Source organism: Triplophysa dalaica, chromosome 3 (genome assembly GCF_015846415.1).
Source record: "Triplophysa dalaica isolate WHDGS20190420 chromosome 3, ASM1584641v1, whole genome shotgun sequence".
NCBI classification, from domain to species: Eukaryota; Metazoa; Chordata; class Actinopteri; order Cypriniformes; family Nemacheilidae; genus Triplophysa; species Triplophysa dalaica.
In genome coordinates, this window is record NC_079544.1 from 24,892,558 (window position 1) to 24,915,873 (window position 23,316).

Here is a 23,316-nt window from a genome sequence, read left to right on the forward strand (position 1 = left end):
GAATTATTGGTCTTTAGTGATGCAGTTGCATTATACTTATTTTCAACCCTGTTTCACTTTATTACCAAGTATTTGATTAGTGACACTTGTGCCCAAGTTCCTGCATTTCAAATATTACTATAATAGGACATTTTGAAGTGTTCTGTCATGAATCCCTTAGTAAACACTTCGTCTCTTAAAGGTTGTGAATGTGTTCTAGATGTTTGTATTGTGGCTCTCCTCCAGCAGGTGCCAGCAGCGCCGCGCGTCTTTGCGCACAGGCTGACGCGCGTCACAGAGCATCACTTAAGCAGGAAGAGTGAAGTCTGATGGGGAAGTAACTGTCAAAGTCGCAGAACAGACTCGGGAGACATTTTAACCACTGTCTGCCTCGTTTCTGAACATTTGTTAACCTGGAGTGAAGATGTTTTCTAGAAAGAGGAAGGAGTTGGCGGCCAAAACACCTTCAGTATCCAAAAAGAGTTACGCAGGAAACTCCGGAGCGCAAAACCCTTCGGTGAGATAACAAAACTGTCCTTAAATATACACAAGTGTTAACAAGATTGTTTATAATGCTTCATGTTTGATACTTAAAGAACTTGTTTAACCTTAATGAAGCCCGCGCGTAAAAGCGTCTCGACAGTTTGCGTTTATTATTAGGCGTGTGCAGGATTCAAGTTCACACGTTTCCTTTGAATAACTTCCAGAAGTTCAGACCAGTTTTATGTTTAGAGTCAACATTTCGTGTTTGTTATAGACACAAGAAGCTTGTGGGATCTTCATAATTAAAGGATTCTAGAAATTGGTGTTACATTTTTAACTTGTATTTTATTGTTGGTCCAAAAAAACATAACGGTACCGTATGCAACATAATTTCCTCATTACTCAAATGGTTATAAACAAAATTATATTTCAGTAAAATATTGTTGAAAGCAAATACTGTACAGTTGTATAATGTATTGCTTCTAAACAAATACATTAATTTTTTTGAGTTTACTCCAAATAACTTAACAGACTTAAATTTTATTTTACATGTGATTTAAAATACTATAGTGATTTATATCTCATGACGATTATTATGTATTTTAAACTGGTTACCTGGTGGTGAAGAGTTAAGAAACAGTTGAGACGTCTTGCTCTTTGTTTCGGTGTCGCAAGCAACAGTTAAAGTTAACTGTGAGGAAGTCACGCTAGAGTCAGAAGCGCTTAAATTCAACCAAAGAGTCAGTCCGGTAAAAAAACCAGTGAACATATATTCTGTTTTGTCTTTGAACCATAAAATGCACATCAGCCTCATTTAAATTGATAGTTTACGCAAACATTCTATTGTCTTTGTGTGTCTTTCTTCACTGGAGCACAAAAGAAGATATTTAAAGAAACGTCACAGTGGCTTGTTTTGTTCACACAATGTGTCAAAAAAGTCAATGGGGTTCAGTGTTGTTTGACTATCAACACTCTTCAAAATCTCTTCTTTTGTGTTCTGAAGAAGAAAGTGACTCTTACAAGTTTGATAGGACGTAACATTCTTTAAAAATGGGACCATTTTAATATTCATCTCTAAAGACATTCCATTATCATCATCCGTGTACAGTTTCATTAGTTCTTCATTCTCTCTATTTGTTCCAGTTGTCTATTGTTCAAGAGCACTCTCACAGTGACATTGTCGATGGCCCGTCTACATTGACACCTCCAGACTCCATCCCTTTGTCCTGTCCAGGAACCCCGTCCACCCATTCAAAGTTAGTGGGGTGCAGTTCACCCGTCGCTCCTCTAAAACGCCCGTCGGGTCTCACCCGTCATGCCAGCGCTGCTGGTTTCCCCTTCCAGACCGCTGGCACGTGGGGTTTTCATAAGGGTTACATCCGTGCCAGTCTTATGCACGGGCACCAGACAGAGGTCGTGGAGGGGTCGGTCATCGAGGTGGAGAGCATTCCCCTGCTGCTCAGAGACGTCGCCCGGTTCGCTGAGGCCGTGGAGAAGCTGAAGGACATGGTGATGGGTGACGGTAAGAGCGATGGGTTAGAAAAGTTATGTAAAGATGAGACTCCATGTGCTCTTCATTTAATCTCATTGATGTCAAGGAGTGATAATTGAGCTATTAAAAAGAGCTCATCTGTGATTTTTTTTTCTGGGTTGAACGGGGTTGACAGATAATTCTCTGGGCGTGTGTGTGTGTGTGTGTGTGTTGTCTATGCGTTTCAATGTTGTAAGAGAGGAAGGAAGAGGAGCCGTGCGTCAGATGTTTTCTTTGTAACCTTCGGTTTGAGATTATACACATCCGGTGTGTTTCAGCCCCCTCCTACCTTCCCTTAAAAGACTGTATTTACTTGGCTGCATCCTATTGAGAAAAGTCCAGTCCTCTGCCGAACACTTTTTTCTCAGAGTGTTAAACCTAAAGCCCAGATCTGATGTCACCGCTTGTGCCTGTGTTCTGGGTGATTTCAGGGTGTCGCTGTATGGTTGCCTAAGAATTCTGAGAATTATTACGATCATTATTATGGGGTTCCTAGGGTTAGCTTTGTGATTGGTCGCTTAGGCGATGATGTCAAAATAGCCCGTCCTCAACCTTAAAGAGAATTTTATTTCTCAGATGTTGCTCTTAATTTACTCAAGAGGATTAAAAAGAGAAGCAAACGAGAGTGGAATTGTTAAATAAATGAAGAGTCTGGAGGTGAAAATGAATGTTGATTGTCGAGGTCAAATAATCTGGATTTGAGGAAATTTGATGAGAAATGTTTGAGTTCATATTGAGATCTTCAATAATATTGACTTTTTATTGTAGACTCAACAAATCTAAGCTTAGTTTGACACATTGTTGACATCTCTTCTCAAACTCTAATGACAGACACATTTGCAGATTTTTTGAGACACAGGTGAGACTTCGGCTAAAGTTTTGATTTGTTTGCCATTTAATCTCATTGAGGTCTAGAAGAAAAAAGTGAGGTGTTGCGGAGATCTCATCTGTAATCCTTTTTTCTTCTTTGGTGAATGTTTATTGTTAATTTATAATCTGTCAGAATAAATGTGTTATTCTGTTTCATACGATTTTAGGCCACTTCAAACCTCATAAATTGATTCATTCAACTTTAAAATATAGAGTTCAGCGTGACATTTTTATATGAATTCCCACCTTTACATCCTGCACTTTAACTCAGTGGTTCTCAAACCACTTGGGGGGCCCAAGATGGATCTAGGGTGGCCTCAGATTTTGTAGAATTTATTAAATATAGTAATTTAACCTCAATCAAACAGAAAACAAGACCACCAACCAAATTAAGTGATGTTCCAGCATTGAACAACCAAATATGTTTTTTTGACATGTTTGAGTGGGAGATCTCCAGGCATCTGTCGGATGGTCTCCTAAATTGTCTTAGACTCTGTTACATCAGTCAGTTTTCCCCTCAATTCTCGTGTTCTTCCTCAAAGTGCGCTATTTTCATCTGTTTTACTTCCTGTTTACATTTACACTGCTTGTAGAGTTTCAGTCGTGATGTTTCCGAATGTAATTTCAAAACTTTCTGCCAGTACAGTAGATGTGCTCCTCCTGCACAAATGAAAAATCACAGATGAGATCTCTGATATTTCAGCCGTTTCAGACAGAAGTTAGACCAAATCCAGACCATTAATGTTTGAGCGATGAAATCTTCATCTGTGAAGTCGCGTTGTGTGTGTGTTTAGATATACAGTTATTTGTTTGTGTGTGTGTGTGTGTGTGTGAAATTGTGAAATTGTGAAAGCCACGGTAGATATTTCACTCGTTGAGCTGTTGTTTAGCTGCAGGTCTGTGCAGGTTTGATCACACTCAATGGGATGTTTGTCATGTGACCTGCTGTATTTCCTGTGATAGGTGGATGGTGATGTGTCAGGTTTGCTCTGGACAGTTTTGAGTAATGTGAGACGTGAGGGAAGTGTGGTGAGGTCAAGACGTGAATCAACATGCACAAGCCCTCTTGCTTATGTAAAACACTCCTTTTTTAAAAACATTCCCTTTAAACACACTGACATGAAAACTCTTTAATATCACAATGATTTCTCCTAGACGTCATTGAGATTAAGTGAAGTGTAGATGACTTTCCTTAAGTCACATGTATGCCTCAGATGTTTTTCCTGAGAGAAAAAGAGTCGTTAGAGTTTTAGAAGGGATGTCAAAAATGTGTCAAACTGAGCTCAGATTTGTTAGGTATGCAATCAAAAGTCAACATTATTGAAGATCTCAATATCAACTCAAACATTTCTCATCACATTTACTGAATTACATAAAGTATGTACCTCTTGACTGTATATATGCATACATTCTGGAGATGCTGCAGTTTCACACACAGTGCTTATCTGCTGTTTAGCAACCTAGCCACACCCTGGCAACCACCCAGAATACCCTTGAGTGTTATCGTATTATCTTCTGCGTGGCAACACCCTGGCAACACACAACTTTCTTCATTCAGTATTTGTTTTGATGTTGATTTGTGTGTCTACTAAATAATTTAATTTATTAATTCAGTGTAGAGTCACTTAATGATTAAAAGGCCATGATGTATAGAGGCAAATGGGTGGATTTGGCCGGGATGCCGGGGTTACACCCCTACTCTTATTGGAAGGACATCCTGGGATTTTTAATGACCATCGAGAGTCAGAACCTCGGTTCTTATCCAAAGGACGGTGCTTTTTGACGGTAAAGTGTTCCCAATCATTTTACGTTGGCATTAGGACCCACACATACCACAGGGTGAGCATCCCCTGCTGCCCTCACTAACACCTCTTCCCGCAGCAACCTAGCTCTCCCAGCTGGTCTCCCATCCAGGTACTGACCAGGCTCAGCCCTCCTAAGCTCCAGTGTGGGACCAGTCTTGGGCTACAGGGTGATATGGCTGCCACTGCTGACTATACTTTACTATACTAACAGCACAGATCTCCTCAAGTTTTTAAAGCATTTGTTTTATTTTTAGTACATGATTTTTTTTTAAGTGACATAAGTGCAATTTTCAGGATTGTCACATCCATAATTGTACTGGGTACATGAAAATAAAAAAAAGTAACTTGTTTATGTTCTTCGAAGAGGCATCCCTTCTCCATTTGTTGGGTATAATTACTCCAGGTTTGTGGATTTTAATGTACAGAAATCCTACAAAGTCTCCCAAAAACGTGTGCTTTCTTTGTCACATCTATAACGCATGTTTTTTTCCCTTTATTTTTATTTAAATAGAAAATTTGTTCATGGACTGACATTTTTCAGATGTTTAGACTCTATTAACAATGGTTTAGGCAAATATAAACAAATGGTTGCGTATATTGATAAAAAATAAATTCTCGGAGAACTCCATTTATGTCGCGTCCATAACGCAGAATGTCACATCCATTGCTCTGTAATTGCCCAATTGCCATGTTAAGGTTGAAAAACACTATAGTATCCATAGTATTTCACTACATTTTACTATAGTTAATACCAAAGTTCATTGCAGTACTGCATACTTTCCACTTGTTAATTTCACTGGAAACAGAAGTTCCGGGTACTTTAAGGAGACTAATTTCATGATTCTGTGATTTGGGACACACTCATTTCAGATGCTGTTGAGGACAGTTTGTATGTGAGTTTAGGATGCACCTAGGGTCTCAGTTACACAGATGAAAGTGTTGAAGTTCATTATTCCCCGGCAGCTCTGTGTCAGAGAGGATTGAGTTTTTGAAACACTAAACCTGTTTGTTTCATGGTGTTTTTTTGCATTTTTGAGAACACCCGCAGTCTGAACAAGTTTAAACACAGAAGGACTTCTGTAGTTCAAAACAACAGCTTTCATTGTCTTGCTGACTCAAACTCCTGCATTTTACCCACAAGTCTTTTGTTCATGCCCGTTGACTTTGATTTATGATGATGTTGTTAGAGTGATGTGAAGTCAGTGATGGATCTTTTGATATTGAACCCATGACTCTGTCTTTAGAGGATTTGTTTCAGCTGATGTATTAAAGTGATGGAAACATCAGTGAACTTTCAGTTCCCTAATGTGGTGTTAAATGGAAGTCCAGAGAGGTGCTTTGTGGGATGGGTTTGGTAGGAAGCGTAGAACACAATAACTCACAGGTTTCTGTAAATTATAAAAGAAGCAATGCCACATGTCTTCCTATCGTTTGGGATCACAGAGCCCTGATTTTACAGACAAGGCAGAGCTTAAAGTTGCCATGAAATCAAAAGGGAAAGTTTGATATATTTATATTTATAAATGATTTATCCGTGCATCCACTTGCAATCTTTAATCAAAAACATTAAGCTACTCTCCCCCTCTCAACAACAACGCTTCACCACATGAGGTAAGCAACAAAAAGAGGTAGGACTATACTGACTGTCCAATGGCCAGTTAGCCCTCTCCTCCACAACAGAGTGTAAACTGGCATTCAAACCAATCAAAATGGGAATGCCAAAATAAAGCCCTGCCACACATTATTTTCTAAGTTCAGAAGCTGTTGCACTCGGATGTACGTCACAATACGGAAAAGTAGTCAATCGCAACTTCTGTTTCATGGTGACTTTAAGCTTGGACTATGCCTTAGTTACAAATTAATAGAAGATTTATTTTTTGTTGTTACGACTGATCAAACGTGTGTGATTCCTGTAGCTCAGTGGTAAGAGCATTGTGTTAACAACGCAAGGTTGTGAGTTCGATCCCAGGGGATTGCACATACTTAGAAACAAATACATAGTATAATGCAATGTAATGTAATGTCGCTTTGGATTAAAACGTCTACCAAATTCATAAATGTAAATGTGTGAAACAGGCCAAGAGTTATTATTGCTTTTTTGTGTGTATGTGTGTCTCTGTTTGTGTGTGCGTGCGTCTGTTTGTGCGTATCTGTGTATGCATGTGTGTGTGGGTGTCTGTTTGCGTGTCTGTGTGCGTGCTTGTCTGTGTGCTTGCGTGTCTGTGTGTCTGTGTGTCTGTGTGCTTGCGTGTCTGTGTACGTGTGTGTCTGTGTGTGCGTGTGACTCTGTGTGTGTGTGTGTGTGTGTGTGTGTGTGCATGTCTGTGTGTGCTTGTTTCTATCTATGTTGTGATTTTTCCAAGGGTGATTCGTCTTTGTTTTGTCAAAGTCAAAGTCTGCTTTTTTGTTAATTCTGACACATGTACAGTACATACATATGGAGGGTGGAAAAACGTTACTCTCGTACCCATGGTGCATACAAATAACACTCACAGAATAAAAATATAGTTACCAAATACAGATTATTATATATATGAAAAATACAACTTTTATATTTTAAAAATGAAAATGAAGAAACCAGTGAAATATACAACAGTGCAGATGTGAGGAAGTGCAAAGAGCTTATTAGTCTTTTTAAAGTGACGAAGAGAGAAGGCTTTGTTTAACCTGTCAGAAGAGGTAGTTGAAGATGGGCAGAGCGATGCAGAATGCGGTAGTGGGTAGTCCAATGTTGCCTAAAGTGACTAGTACAGGTCAGTGTATGTTGTGGTTAGGGGGTTGGGAGTGGAAGGACCTGAGGATGAGGTCAGAGTTCAGTGGTGCATGGGGCAAGAGAGGGGAGTGGGTGCAGGGAGGGAGTTTAGCATGTGTTTTACATTCAGATATTTTTAAGTGTGATGTGTGTAAATAGTTTTTAGTGTCGCTGTGATATTTAAAGTGTCTCTCTCACTGTTTGTATGTGTGCAGCTAAAGAAGACGTTCAGAGCCGCTCTGCTGTTCACGAGTGTTTGGGTGAAGTGTTACGAGTGTTACGTCAGGTCATCAGCACTTATCCTCTCCTCAACACTGTAGAAACTCTCACCGCCGCGGGAACTCTTATCTCAAAGGTTAAAGGTCAGTTCAACCGCCATCACCAGTCTTTCCCTCTCTCACTTCTCTATGAACACACCATACACCAACATGAAATAACAACTGATGCAAAGCATTTTTAAGAAACATAAACAATTGGACAAAAATATTAAAATTCTTTCATCATTTATTCACTGCCATGTGGTTGTAAATCTGTATTCGAGTCTTTCTTCAGTGGAACACAAACGAAGATATTTTGAGAAATGGAACAAAAAATCATGTTCCGTGTGTGTTTGTGTTACATGAACACTCATTAAACTGGTCTGACCATCATTAATACAGGTGTTCCACATTACTGTGATGTCACTTCTGGTTTTATTTGTGAGTAAAGCAGAAGCGTGTGTAGATCTGTTTATAATTGTCTCTTTTCCGTGTCTCTCAGGGTTCAGTTATGAAGGCACCACTGATGCCCAGAAGAAAGATTTTGAGAAAGCCATCGAGACCATCGCCGTGGCTTTCAGCAGCAAGTAAGACTGAATCACCTGCTTATTTACTTCAGTGTTTAACCTTGTATTCTGTAACTACAGTTTTCAAGAGTTTTTTTTAGGTGTTTTTACATAATACGCCGTTTCAAAGCTTCTTAGTGTCATAAATGTGTGAAGCTGTATGATTTGTATATTACATTTGGCTAACACTTATCCAAAGTGATTCACATAGCATTTGAGTGGTACACTTTGTATGTACATGCTTCTATTGTCAATTGAACGCATGATCCCAACTGAAGCTATGGATGACATACACCACTGGTCAAAGTTTTTTGAGACGGATGACTTTGACTGAATAATGAAAAAAGTGCACCCAATAAGAGCACAAAATAGATGAATACTCCTTTAATATTGTTTAAAAAGCATCTCAGCGCGAGACCTCAAGAAGGTGCTTGAGAAAATGACAAGAGAACATTTCTGCAAATTCTAGTCAAAAGGCGAAGATTTTTTTTTGTTAAAACATAATTCCCATAGTTCCATTTCATACTTTTGATGAGTTCATTATTATTCTAAAATATGGAAAAAATTATGAACAGAAGGGGGTAAGTGTCCAAAGTGTATTTTATTCATTTAAACAGATTTATGATGTTTAATACTGCTCACAGCAAGCACATTGGGCTAGTTGCAAAAGATGTTGCTGGTTAGCTTTTGCTACGCCAGAGTCTGCAGACTAATTTCCGGTTGTAGGCTATAACACTCCCTGCGTTCTATTCCGAAGTGATTATCCCTATGCCCTACTCCCTTTGAGTAGTAAAGCTCTTGATGTGTAAACGCAATGGTAAAGTGAAAACGCAATTGTATCATTTTAATGTGTCCGTTCAACATTTTCTTGGCAAAATGAGCATTTAAAACAACGCCATTTTCTCTTTATTTGGACCGATGTTTATGTGTTGTCCCCTTCCCGAAGGGTCCTTCGGAGGGCGATATATCCCGTTTGGAACGCATCGACTATGGAGATGTTTTGGCTTAAGTGATGTAAAGAGGATCTGTCATATCGCTTATACATTAATTTATTTTCTTTTTCCCTAAAAAACACCCATATTTGCCTGCCAAAAATCCTACTTGGCCCATACAGTGGCTGTGGCCAAAATCGCTCACTATACCCTCATTCACTATTCCCTACATTACTCAACTCAACTTTATTTATATAGCGCTTTTTACAATTTCCATTGTTACAAAGCAGCTGTACACGAGACATATTGACTATAAGCAAAACAACTAAAGTCATATACCTGTAAAAACAAGAAAAAGGTGAAAACACAGAAGACAGACACACCCACATACAAACGCTCCACACACACAATATGCACACATATTTACACACATCGACATCCACACACACACGGATGGACGAACATACGCACACACACTACACACAGACAGACACGCACGCACTCACAGTGAAAGCACACATTTAGGATAAAGGACAGAGAAACACAGGTCAAATATTAAACAGACTATACATTTCTATATGCAATATTAATTATGTAAAACTTCTGAATTCTAAAGCAGCCCCCGCAGCCAGGCAAATAGTGCAAAACAGTATGCAAACGTTGGCTAGGAAACCAAAACTCCAATCGAGAAAAAAAAACCCCTTTAACTTCTCTGCATCTAACAGTGACAGCATTTGACGTAGTTTGGATATATTCTTAAAATAGAAAAACGCAATTTTACTGGTGTTGGCGACAAATGACAGATTACTATCGAATAGAACGCCAAGATTCTTAGCTGATGACGAGGGTTTAATGGAATATCTGTCGATATAAAGCAGTATTCCTGGTTGTTACTGACGGCGGTCCTCTATAAGGAGCTGGTGAAAACGAGTGAATTCGGACACTCTGTGCACTGGAAATGCTGCGGGCGCCATCTTCTGCCGGGACGTGGGAATTCATTGAACGCGTCATAATGATAGATGGCTAGCAGCTAGCCGTGAGTGTACGTCGGTTGTTCACTCGTTATTATGATGCATCATGGGATTGAATAAGTGAACTAAATAATGTCCACTATGAATTTGGACAACACTAAAAATGGATGTCCCCTCAAATAGTGGACTATATTAGGGTGTAGGGGGCTATTCGAAAACAGCCATGCTTTGTCTTATATCGCATACCTATCGGCCCGACAAATTAGTACGTTCTATATAGTATGAGTGGGAGTAGTATGAATACATTTCGGACAAAACGGTCCGCGATTTTTATGGTCATGTGACCCTTATGCTCTTTGACCTATGATGTATTATCAACAACCTACACGTGAGCCTTGATAAAAACATGATTTAGTCACGAGAAATTCATGTATTGGCACTTACATTAAAAATGGATGTCCGCCTTCAGGTTTTCCACTAAATTTATTTCATTTACTTTTGAAATTTGACCGCAGCTCTCGTGGCTCATGGGATGGAGAAGTGTCCATCCAATCCACACTCGCGAATCTCGGCAGAAGTAGTATACCATCCGGGTATTTCTCGGCCAACTGTTTTTGCATACTGCGGTTTCGGACATAATATGAAAAGAAAAAAAAAAGTGGAAGTGACCAATTTGTCAGTTATGGTGACCCATATCCGAGATATACCTCTGCTTTCAACCCATCCAGAGAGTAGTGAACACACGCACACAGCAAGTGGTGAACACACATACACCCAAAGCAGTGGGCAGCTATCGCTTCAGCGCCCGGGGAGCAAGTAGGGGTTAGGTGCCTTGCTCAAGGACACCTCAATCGTTACCCGCCTGACCTGAGGATCGAACCGGCAACCTTCTGGTCACGAGTCCAACCCTCTAACCATTATGCCACGACTGCCCCTAATTCCTGTCTCATACTCATTTTTGCCTACTATATAGTATGGAAATAGGCGTTTTTGAACGTAGCGCCAGTGTTATACGACCGGAATGTACTCTGTGTTTTTTGGCAATCCCAATGCTACAGATTTATCATATTATTTATCATATTCTGTATATTTCTGTATTTATTTGGCCAACACATTTTTTCACTATGTATTTTCTCTCCTAAAATGTAAGAAGTGTTACTTTCAGCATGTCTAAAGAAATAAAGTCTGTCGGGTAAACCAGAGTTTATTTATTCAGTTCAGTCAGTCTGCTGTTTTATTTCATCCCTTGCACTAGATTGGAAGCTTCAACATTTTAGGACCTGAAAAAATCCTTTTATTTTTAAAACAAATGAATCACTGCGTTGCTGAATTTAATTTTTGCAAAACCCACAGATGAACATAAATGGTGCCCAACAGTAATGATTTATTAAAAAATGCAACGTTACAACAAAGATGCAAGGTTTATGCCTGACATACAGTTAATACATCAAGTTATGCTTAAATGTTGCCACACAAAAATCTATATTAGTCATATACTGTAAGTTGTATCTGTTCATATATGCCATGTTTGGTTCGATTAAAACAAACTCTGGTGCAATTGCTCTGTTAGTGCCGTTTATTTGTTTAAGTGTGAACACTGTCACCCTAACCCCGGTGCGCTCTAAACAAGTAGACCGAGACCGTTTTAAAGATGGGTCTCGGTCCACTTTCAAATGAACTCAAGTGCAGTTCAATTGAAATATGAACGCAACACCGAACCAAAAACAGGAAGTGATAACAATATACGATACGAGAATCAAGTGATTTGGAAATATAAAAGGAAAGTTAAAAGATATGTGCTTGCGCAGTTAACGGATGACTTCTTGGCGCCGTTTTGACTGCTTTAAACTCTTCATGCAACGTTACATTAAGCTGTTAGGTTCAATATCTTAAGGTACGTTGTTAAAATGCCAGTGCGAACGCCAAGCGATCCAGGACTACATTTTTTTTTCTTTTTGGTCCGGACTAAAAGAACCAAACTAGAAATATGAACGCACCCTTAGCTATAATAGTGCAACCGACCTCAGAGACTACATTGACATTAATGACATTTGACTGACAAGTCATCAAAATAAATAGTTTTGAGAGCAACAGGTGATAATCTAATAATCCAGTAGAATTTCAGAAGAGATCGAATGAGCCACTACACCAAAGTCAGAGATTTCAACATAATATATCTAATCATCCCAGGAGAAAATGATTTTAGAGCTGTATATTTGTGCTGCATTCACTATTTTGTTTCTATTTTTATTTCTCCTAAATAAATTCAAGATGAACATCTGAGACATAATTCTGTTTTTCAGTGTTTCTGAGTTGCTGATGGGTGAGATTGACAGCTCGACTCTTCTGTCCCTGCCGCTGACAGAGAAGAGCCGGGTGAGTGTGTGCTGATGTTGTTGGAAGTGTGTGTGGGTTGCTTCCTGCAAGCGTTCAGTTTCCTCAGCACCTTTGTATATTCTAACCGTTGCTCAGAGACGACACACTTCTGTTAGAAACACATGACGAATGACACACAGAAGTATTTTTGTCATGTCCAGAAGAACCAGTCACATCCTTTTCGCAGAAATACTGCCGCTGCATTTTCGCTCGCCTCATTTGTTTCAGGCAACAAACACAACACACTTAACACACAGCTGTGAAATGTATTTCAACCAATCATGATGAAATAGTGAGAGATATTGATGATTTTCAGCCTCAAAAAGGTTAAGTAATAAACGGTAGACCACTGAATGTGCTGACAGTCAACAGAAAAGGAAGTGAAGTGTAGTATATTACACATCTCACCACAAACACGCACATTATGTCCCTGATTCTGCTGTGTGTGTTATTCCAAGCATTATTACTTTTTATTTTATTATTTATAAAAAAAACAAAAAATATATATTAGCGTTATTCTCTTTTATTGCATTTCATTAAAAATGTTTAGGGTTGGGGTGATTTTATTTTTCATTTATTTTATTTTTATTCTTTAGGGTTAGATTTGTTTTATTTTTTATGCATTTTATTTTTAATGTAACAATAAATATGTATAATTATCAATCAATCATTACATATAATAATTAAAAATAGGTTTATTTTTGCTGTGGTATCAAAATTGCAATAGATATTGGAAATGTGTATCAAGTAATAACTTGTTAACTTCATTGTGTGTGTGTGTTTGTGTGTGTAGTCTATGGAGGATCTGTACAGGGTTTCATCATCATCACAGGGATCTGATGGAGGGGGTGAATACAGTCATCAAGACTGCAGTGGGTCTCTCTCTTTCTCACACACACTCAGACACACACGTCTGGTATTTATGAAAGATACTGTATATTATTGACATGGTAACAGGCAGGTTTGAGTGTGTCAGATGAATGACTGTGAATCTGTGTTGTGTGTCAACAGTGAGTCCACAGGAGGTTGATATTCTTCTGCAGCGCAGTGAAGGTGGAGTCGACTCGGCTCTCAATTACGCCAAATCCATCGCCAAATACATGAAAGACATCATCGGCTACGTGGACAAGAGAATCACTCTCGGTGACATCATTTACTTCTGTCTGATGAAATAAAAAAGCAATTATTACACATCACTTAATTACTGTATTTCTGTAAATACTGGATTATGATTGGTCATTTGTGACATTTGCAGATCCGTGTTTTATGTTTTATTCTCTTCCTGTAGCTCAGTGGCTAGAGTGTCTTAACAACACAAGGTTATGGGTTCGATCCCAGAGGATTGCAAATACGTATTTATAAATGTATAGGATAATACAATGTAAATCGCTTTGGATAAAAGCGTCTGCTTAATGCATAAATGTAAATGTATTTTTTTATATATTTGTTAAAGGGATAGTTCACCCCAAAATAATCTGTCATTCTGTCACTAACACAAACCTGTGAATGTCATGAGTCAGATGAGTGAAGTGAATGTGTTTGTTCAATGGTCTCATTCTTTTGTTTCTGTCACAGAAAATGAGTTTTCAAAAGGACTTCAGAGACTCTATCAGTCCTGCAAACAGACAATCATTCAGGTAAATACAAAAGATTGATAATATGAAGAGATTTATCACTTGCTTGACATTGCATTTGATAACAAAATGTTTGCATGTCATCTTTTGCTCTCTTATAATGTATTTAACAAACAGATTTATGCCGTTTTTAATCTGTAAACTTTTTGAGTTTAATGACAGATGCTTTAGACCAGTGGTCACCAACCCTGCTCCTTGAGATCGACCGTCCTGCAGACTGTAGCTCCAACCCTGCTTCAGCACACCTATCTGTAATTATCAAGCAAACCTGAACACCTTGATTAGATAGTTCAGGTGTGTTTGATTGGGGTTAGAGCTGAAATCTTCAGGACGGTCGATCTCAAGGAGCAGGGTTGGTGACCACTGCTTTAGACCATCAGGATATTTCTCTCAAACTGTTTTTTTTTGGTTGCTGAGGTTTTGCAGATACTGCCCATTATGCATACTGATTTCTGGCTTTTAGTATTGATAAGGCTCATTCTGGAGTCAGGATTATAATAATAAAAATACAATTTATTTGTAATGCACCTTTCTAACACTCACAGCACTACAACATGGTACAACATAACAATAAAATACACAAATTATGCACTGCTCCATAGTAAAAAAAGGATTGATGTTCTGTCAAAAGTTTCTGGTGCAGTTGTTAATGTGGTTCTGTTTCGTCATATATCGTGTATATACAGTAAGGTTGCATTTATCTGTCTCTCTCTTTCTCTCTCTCAGGAACACATGCCCTTGTTGTCTATCTTCTCTTTGGCTCTTGAGCAGGACTCAGATCAGAGCTGCGGTTTACAGCAGGCCACAAATAACATCTATACACACTCATTTCTGCAGGTAACACACGCTCACAACATAACATCTACACACACACACAGACAAAAATGTGCAAGATATTAGATTTAAAGAAAATCACAATTTGACCCAATTATTAGCATTTAAATTGATTGAGGACCAGCCAAATTTGGCCCTCACAAATAGCTAAACCAATACACACACACACACACACACACACACAAATAACACCTATACACACTCTTCTTTGCAGGTCAAACACGTACACCCACACACACAAATAACATCTATACACACTCTTCTCTGCAGGTCACACACAAATAATATCTATAAACACTCTTCTCTGCAGCTCACACACACAAAAACATCTATACACACTCTTCTCTGCAGGTCACACACATACACATAACATCTATGCACACTCTTCTCTGCAGGTCACACACACATATGTAACATCTATACACATACTGTATGTTGATGACATCATGTTGTGAAGCCTTGTTGTTTAGAAGGGGAAAGGAGCTTATTTTTCTTGACGAAAGATTGCAAGTGCAAATTAATAAAAAAAATGGTGTGCACAAATAAATCATTTATAATTACCACTGCAACACTGTGTAAAACATGTCAAATTTATCCTCTTGAATTTATTGCGACTTTAAACCTAACACTCACACAAACATTTTTTTGCTTTGATTTATAATGGATTTCGGCTGACACACAGTAACAAAGTCACCGGTAATGTGAACGCAGCTTTACTGTTATGCAGAGTAGAGTAAAAGTGTTTCACAGTTTAAAGTGTGACATTGTTTTTATACATTTATTTCACAGATGCTTTAATCCAAAGTGACTCCCACATGAGGACGTTTAACACATTGCCTCTCTCTCTCTCTCTCTCTTCCTCTCAGCCCATGACACAGCGCAGACACGAACATGAGAAGAAACGGCGAGATATCAAAGAACTGTGGCAGAGAGCCAAAAGAAAACTGGTACTTTACACTGTACATTAACTGGATCGTAAACATGCGTTTGTGTTTATTCAAATTAAGTTTTGTGTGTTTGTTTGTGTCTTTTCCTATTGAGGTTTGTTAATTCATGTGTGTGTTTGTGTTGTTCAGGCTGATGCAGAGTCGAATCTTCGTAAGGCGCGTCACCTGTACATCAGCCGTTGTGAGGAGTACGAGAGAGCTCGCGCAGCGGCCAATAGGGTTGAAGAGGAACAGAGCGGAACAGGAACTAGCTCAACCACTAAAGTACTGGACAAGAAGAGACGACTGGAGGAGGAAGCTCGCAACAAGGTCAGCGCGCTCAGACAGGAAATGACACAAACAAGAGCAAACAACACACTGTGTTTCTAACCACATCGATACATTTGACTTTACTAAATTCGTCCGTGTGAAACTTTTCTGACATTCCCTTATAATGTTAGTTTACGATCCAGTGTTGTTTTTTTTGTTAAGTATGAGGTAAACACGAATAGATACAATTCAGATAAAATAAAAAGAAATAGCACATACAGTAGATGGTATACACAGCAGTGTGTGCGCGCAGGCAGAGGAGGCGCAGGCCACGTATCGCACCTGCATCGCAGACGCAACGACAAAACATCAGGAGCTGGAGGACATGAAAGTGAACGTGCTGAAACAGATCCAGGAGCTCATCAGACAGACAGATCAGATCTTACGAGCGGTGAGAGAACCATCACACACCTCAAAGATGGGCATGTCATATTTTCATAGTACATGCCCAACGTAAATTATTTTCCTAATATTGTATTCTGTATTTATTCACACTGTATATCTGCACTTGCTAATTGCACTTCTGGTTAGACCTAAACTACATTTCGTTACACTGTACCTGTATATGTGTAATGACAATAAAGTTGAATCTAATCTAAAAAGATGTCACTCTATCATGTTTTTAACATTCAGAATCTGTTTTTTAACACACAGTGTCCCCAGTTCTTGATATCAGTATGTGGATTCCCTATTCAATAGTTATACTCTTGATTCTGTTTTGTCCAGTCTACGATCTCATACTATCAGACGATGCACGTGCAGACGGCAGCTCTGCCGGTTCATTTTCAGACGTTGTGTGAGAGCTGTAAGCTGTACGATCCAGCGCAGCAGTACGCCGCTTACGTCAAAAACCTGCAGCTCAGGACTGAAGAACCAGTACAGTACCAGTTTGAGCCGTATTCTGCGTCCAACCACCAGTAAGATTTGTGATTATTAGAGCGTTTACGTTGAGATTCAGAGTTTTGGAGTAAAGCATCATGGGAACTTTCTTATACAACCTATTACAACTAACTCAGCTTCATTTTGTTACGATCATTTGATTATTTGTAACAATTATCGAGTATTCCAGCCGTGTAATAATCTCTTTATCTTTTTCTAATGTGATTCAGCAATGTTTGTGATCCATATTGTGAATCGCATTTTCTGTATTTGGGTAAATTTCTGTATGTGCACAGAACTTGAGCAGAAATCTGTAATATTGTTTTCTTTTGCACATAAAATTAAATGTGACTGTACTTGTTTATGAAGTTCTGCACTTTATCGAAAAAAAATTTTTTTTTATTTTATTTTACCCTTTTCAGGCCTCTTCGGACCCGGAACAACAGCCTCTGTAACAGCTCGGAGACTCCGCCCACCACAGAGGAGGTGGGGTTAGGAGAGGGGGGTGTGGTTAAACAAAGACGTGGTCAAGGTCAGTTATGCTCTTATGCTGTTGGTTGATTAAGAACACACTAAATTATAAAAAATGCTTACACATTTAATTTTAAAATGTAGACAATTTGGACTGAAGTTAAGTTCCGGTCTGTGATTTGTTATTGGTCTGGCTAGTGGATAGTTATATAACAATTTATTTTATATTAATATTTTATTGTTGTGGTGAGGGAGGCGGATCTCACGGAGGAAATCGGGAGCATAAAAGGACGAGCAATAGGACTGCTGCTATCACTCACGCCACCGGCCCCGCCTTCCTTACCACAGTTGTATATAATTGTAATAAATTAAATTAAAACTAATCTGTACTCTGTTATTGATTTTTGTGCAGAGGTCTACCATTTTTATTGATTATTTTAATTTCATATAATGAAATTATGCTTTGGAGAGCACACCTAAGAGGACTGTATTTATTTTGTAGAAAAAAAAAGAATACTTTTGAATTCTAAAGTTTCTTTGATGATGTGTTTGATGTTGACAGGTCGAGATCATCAGCAGGCTCATAAGTCCTGGCCGTCCACACTGAGTGATACAGATAGTGTTTGTGCAGGCAGTGGACTTGGATCACCATCATCCAGCACAGGTATAAACCACTGATCTATATAAATGACTGGATTGCGCCTGGAACACTAAACCAACGGCAGGAGGTGAAGCCGCTGGAAGTGATCGCGCAGCCATCTTGGTGTGCCCTACTGCCGGAGAGCGTCATTGGCTCACAAACAAAACGATGATCTAAAATAACCCGTTTTTTTACTTATTAGGTGTGCGATAGGTTTAAGTTCACATATGTGTTTGAATTAATTTGTTACAATTCCATTCCAATATTTATTTTCGGCAGAATTGCGAAGTATAGAAATCAATGCGTTGAAGGTGTCTGTGTATTGCACACTGTTGTAATGACACATGTGTAAATGTTTAGAAATAAAGCTTCATAACTTAAAGAACATATCAGAATAAATACATTTGTCATATGTTGAGGTGTCTCGTGAGTCTGCTGATCTGATACATACGGTACTGTAATGAAAATGAACGTATCTCACTCTATATCTAATAAAATGGGAAAAATCTTGACTTTAAATAATTTACCACTTACATGCTTAAGACGTATTCGCTGTTAGAATGTACGGTGAGACTTTAGACATAAAAACCGGGACTGGTAAGGAACTGTTTTATCATTAATATGTGATAATAATTTAATAGAGAGTGTGGACATAACCAACATGGTGGCGCAGTAGCTTCAGTGTAATGACAATCAATCCAGTCATTTAGATCGGTCGTACAAACACACACCTAATACACATCACTCTGATTTACACAAATGTAAGAGTCTTTTACAGAAGATGTTATCATAATGTTTCGTTTAAAGGAGACATCTCAAAACCTTCCCGACCGGTGTCTGCTGCCACTTTGTCATCCAATGAAGATCTAGATGATAGAGTTGGTACCATGACCCCGTTTGAACAAAGTGAGACACACATAACATCTCACGCTTGGCTTACAAACTGATTATGACACAGCAAACTTATGCTTTTAGGATTCAGGTCTCTCATGGATGTTTTATTAAGTCTCAGAAGGGTCAAATAATTGCAACTATACAGTGTGCAGATTGTAAATGTGCATAGATGCTTTAATCTTAGTAGAATATGATTTTGATACTTTTGAGTTCATGTTGAGATCTTTTTGAAGTTTTTGCTACCTTGCAATATGAGCACAATTTTGAGACCCTTTTGAAATGCAAAACTATAGATTAATGGGCAGAATCAGGAGACTCAAAAGTCATGATTTGCTCTTTCGTAACTCTGATTATTGTCTAGAGAATAAACAATATAAATATTAAAGTGCATTTTTTTCTAACGTGTGGGTGCAGTTTTGTTGTATATAGCTAGCTATCATGTAGTATTATATACTAGAATAATTTAGTCATACAGTAGTATAGGGCAAGGCTGTTTCAGTATGTGTGAGTGTTGATGTGTGTTTCAGGTAGCAACGGTATTGAGCCGGAAAGCGCAGCTCCCACTGGACCTTTCAGGAACGTTGGATTATCAAAAGCTGCAAAAACGCATCGCCTGCGGAAACTGCGTACGCCGTCAAAGTGCAGAGAATGTGATAGCTATGTGTATTTCCAGGGTGCAGAATGTGAAGAGGTAGGACAGACCTATTCAATTTTTTAATTATATAATATTGTTTTATAGAATAAAGGTTACAAATATAAGCATTTTTTATATTACATATCACATCATTCTGGTCTGATAATAATAATAATGTTTTCTTTACCTCATTACGCAATTTAAATTTCTCATCTTCATAAGTTTTATTTAGAGTTATTTGAAGAGGTGTTGCTGATGGCCGCTGTGTGTGTGTCAGTGTTTTCTGGCGTGTCATAAGAAGTGTTTAGAGTCTTTGGCGATTCAGTGTGGTCATAAGAAGCTCCAGGGCCGTCTGCAGCTGTTCGGTCGGGATTTCTCTCAGGTCCTGCAGGGTGATGACAATGGTGTGCCCTTCATCATTAAGAAATGCATCACAGAGATCGAGAAGAGAGCGCTTAAAATGAAGGTACAAGAGAATAAATGTTCATTTATTTTCTCGACGTCTGTTAAAGTCATTAAAAAGCATCACTCTCTTTAAATTATTTTTCTTTTTAATGCACATTCTTTTGAAATTAAACTGATTTTGATGATGCCAATATGTTCTTACGATCCAAACGAAGTTCTCAACTTCAATAATTTGTAAATGAATCAGTTTGAGCATATCATGAAGAAATGATTTGGCATTACATATATGTTATGTAGAAAAACATACACAATAAGAGCACGAACATGTATACGGATTGTAAACACGTTTCTGTGTGTCTGCAGGGAATCTATCGTGTGAATGGAGTGAAGACCCGCGTGGAGAAGTTGTGTCAAGCGTTTGAGAATGGTAAAGAGCTGGTGGAGCTGTCGCAAGCATCTCCTCACGACATCAGTAATGTGTTAAAACTTTACCTCAGACAGGTGAGTGAGTCACCTCACACCCCTCAGGTCTTTAGTGATTTAGATGACAGGATATTACTCTTATATGACTATTTCTCAGCTTCCAGAACCCATCATGCCGTTCCGTGTGTATCATGACCTGATGGGTTTGGCGAAGGAAAGTCTGAACTCAAACCATTCAGAGGCGGGTGAGGAGGTGAAGGGACCTGAGCTGGTGGATCGAGGGTCAGAAACGGATGCAGAAGTGTTGACGCTGGTGGAGAAACTCAGAGAGCTGCTGAAACGCCTGCCGGGACCCAACATCTCCACGCTGAAATACATCGTGAGACACCTGCACAGGTAACGTATGACAACTAGAGGTTCATGATGGAACTACAGAGTCTCACAATTAAAATAAGGCAAAACGTGTCATTTTTCGATTTAAATATCAACCTTTTGCTTTGGAAAAAAATATTAATTTAATATTGTCATAAAATTGTTGAAAAGAACAAACAAAATATTCATCTAATCATAAATGTAATAAATGAATAAAAGGATGTACTGTTCAAGTAATGAAAACAACAGGTGTTGTTGAGCCTAAAAAAATTCAAATCGAAATGCTATTCATCAGAGAATAAATAAGATGGCTGTATAATGATCATTGTTGATTTGTGTGTGTCAGAGTGTGTGAAGTGGAGCAGGATAATAAAATGAGCGGCAGTAATTTAGGCATCGTGTTTGGCCCGACTCTGATGAGACCCAAACCCACCGGAGCGACGGTGTCCCTCTCATCTCTGGTGGATTATCCACATCAGGCTCGAATCGTCGAGGCTCTAATCATCTTCCAACACAACATCTTCATCTCATCTTCATCAACGACCTCACCTTCATCCACCTGTGTGACAGGAGGCCAGGTCTGCACTTAAGTCATTCCTCAAAGAGTCTTTTGAGAGCAAAATCGCTACATATCATTCTGTTTCCTGTACAAATTATTTTAATTTCTAAATTGTGTGAAAGCTCATCGGTGTAGAGGAGATAGGCAGCGTTTAATCACAGATGTCTTTGTTTAATTCTCCTCTGTGCAGTATTGTGAGGCTGGAACTCATGAAGAACAGAACACAGCAGATGGGGAATGTGGTGAGATAGATAACACTTCTGCACATGCTTAGTAGAGTTCTGTTTTCAGCTTCACAGGAACGCCTTTTTACACCAGTGTAAAAAAAACTTAAATGACAAGGTTTTTCAATATTTGTATTAGGGTTGTGGCAATATATCAGTAATTAACGCATATCGCAATACAAAAACATTAAGATTTGTTTTGAACAAATATTGCAATATATTTTTAAGTGAAATGTATTTTTGTTAAATTAAGTTTTATTTTTCTGTGACAGATCTATTCAGTTTTTATTAGTTTACGTTAAGAAGGTTGCATCAAACCTCAATTGTTGTCGACTCTTTAGCAAAATCACCAATGTTAAAAAAAAATTGGGTTGGGAAATCTGTAATTTCTTATTCTTTAAAATGAGTAGAAGTCATCTCTACTTTGGATTAATCCTTTCTTTTATTTCTGAATGTTCCTCAGGTGACTCCGTGGGTTCTTCGGGTTCTCAGGAATGTTTACCTGACTCAGATTCTGAGGGAGATGAAATGAATGGAGGAGACACACAGAGCCCCCCTCTGCTCAGTCAGGAGAGCGAGACCAGCACAGACGAAGATCAGCTGAGTCCCAGAATAAGTCTGGATCTGAGCGGATTCGTACCAGAGACCATCCCTGAACAGACCACCGGTACTGATGATGCAGCGGAATCAAACAATGAGCACCTCTGATATCACTGAGCTTACGATTTTACAGAGAAAATACAGAAGAGTTAAATACATCAAAACGATAACATGCTTTCTTAGCATGTTTAACCAATTATGATTTTACTGTAGATATATTATACTTCATATATAAGATGATGGTCAGCTGGTTTTATTCTCTGAATATATTTTGTCTACGCTCAAATCTGCTCATTTAAACACAGGCACTGGAGTTGTTTTCTGTTCCGTTTATAGGAGAAAAATAGATGAAAAGATAATTAATAGTGGGCTGTGTGTGTCAGTGGACATGCTGCTGGTCAGTGTGCTGCTTTGAATGGTTACACACTTTTTTAAGAGAGAAAGAGACACTGATGTTGTGTCAAAGATTTCCTTCATCTGAAATCTTCTTTCATCTGTGTGTTTCATTAATGTTGTGATAGCAGGAGGGTAGTACCGACTGTCTGAACAGCCCTGTGACTGCGGATACATGGGAAATATTTACTGATAACTTGATAAACACTTAACATAACTTTGACAAACATTGACTGAATTAAATAACAGTGTATATATTTTGGAAAACAAAATATTTAATAAAGAATAGATGATGATTTGCTTTAATGTGATTAAGCAGTTTACCTTTCCTTGAATGTGATATTAGCAACATGGAAACAAAATCTGGTTTATTTTCATAATCAGGAATAAAAAAAAATATTTTAATGTCTTTCGTGAGGAACTCCAAATAATTCTTCCTCAAGAGACAAGGATTGTTCATGAACAAACGCACAAATCAAAACATTTACAGACCTACGGTCACATAATCCTGAAGTATATGATGAAAAACATCCATGCTACTGTAAAGTCTGTAAGTGATATATTGTCCAGCGGTTT

General features: G+C 38.5%; 1 protein-coding gene across 2 annotated transcripts; it reads left to right on the plus strand.

The window, feature by feature from the left end:
* Positions 1-299: 299 nt before the first annotated feature.
* On the plus strand, positions 300-23,036 carry arhgap45a (Rho GTPase activating protein 45a). 2 transcript variants are annotated; one of them, XM_056743813.1, is made up of 23 exons: positions 300-496; positions 1,606-1,984; positions 7,636-7,782; positions 8,180-8,264; positions 12,450-12,522; positions 13,316-13,394; positions 13,534-13,665; positions 14,098-14,159; positions 14,883-14,993; positions 15,857-15,937; positions 16,067-16,246; positions 16,500-16,637; positions 16,973-17,163; positions 17,548-17,657; positions 18,159-18,260; positions 19,044-19,142; positions 19,658-19,821; positions 20,042-20,230; positions 20,533-20,670; positions 20,750-20,988; positions 21,311-21,542; positions 21,714-21,765; positions 22,211-23,036. In XM_056743813.1, exons 1-23 carry the CDS (start codon positions 404-406, stop codon positions 22,453-22,455), a joined length of 3,321 nt encoding a protein of 1,106 aa, XP_056599791.1. In that variant the 5' UTR covers positions 300-403; the 3' UTR covers positions 22,456-23,036. The 2 variants fall into 2 exon arrangements, with proteins under 2 accessions (XP_056599791.1, XP_056599792.1); XM_056743814.1 differs by lacking the exon at positions 19,044-19,142.
* The last annotated feature ends 280 nt before the right edge of the window (positions 23,037-23,316 follow it).

What these genes read in the sequence shown, in the direction of transcription:
- arhgap45a (XM_056743813.1), top strand. Translation starts at nt 404, where the DNA reads ATGTTTTCTAGAAAGAGGAAGGAGTTGGCGGCCAAAACACCTTCAGTA. An exon ending in CATGACCCCGTTTGAACAAA is followed by an intron (nt 19,143 to 19,657) that starts GTGAGACACACA and finishes TGTGTGTTTCAG; the next exon opens with GTAGCAACGGTATTGAGCCG. An exon ending in AGAGAGCGCTTAAAATGAAG is followed by an intron (nt 20,231 to 20,532) that starts GTACAAGAGAAT and finishes GTGTGTCTGCAG; the next exon opens with GGAATCTATCGTGTGAATGG.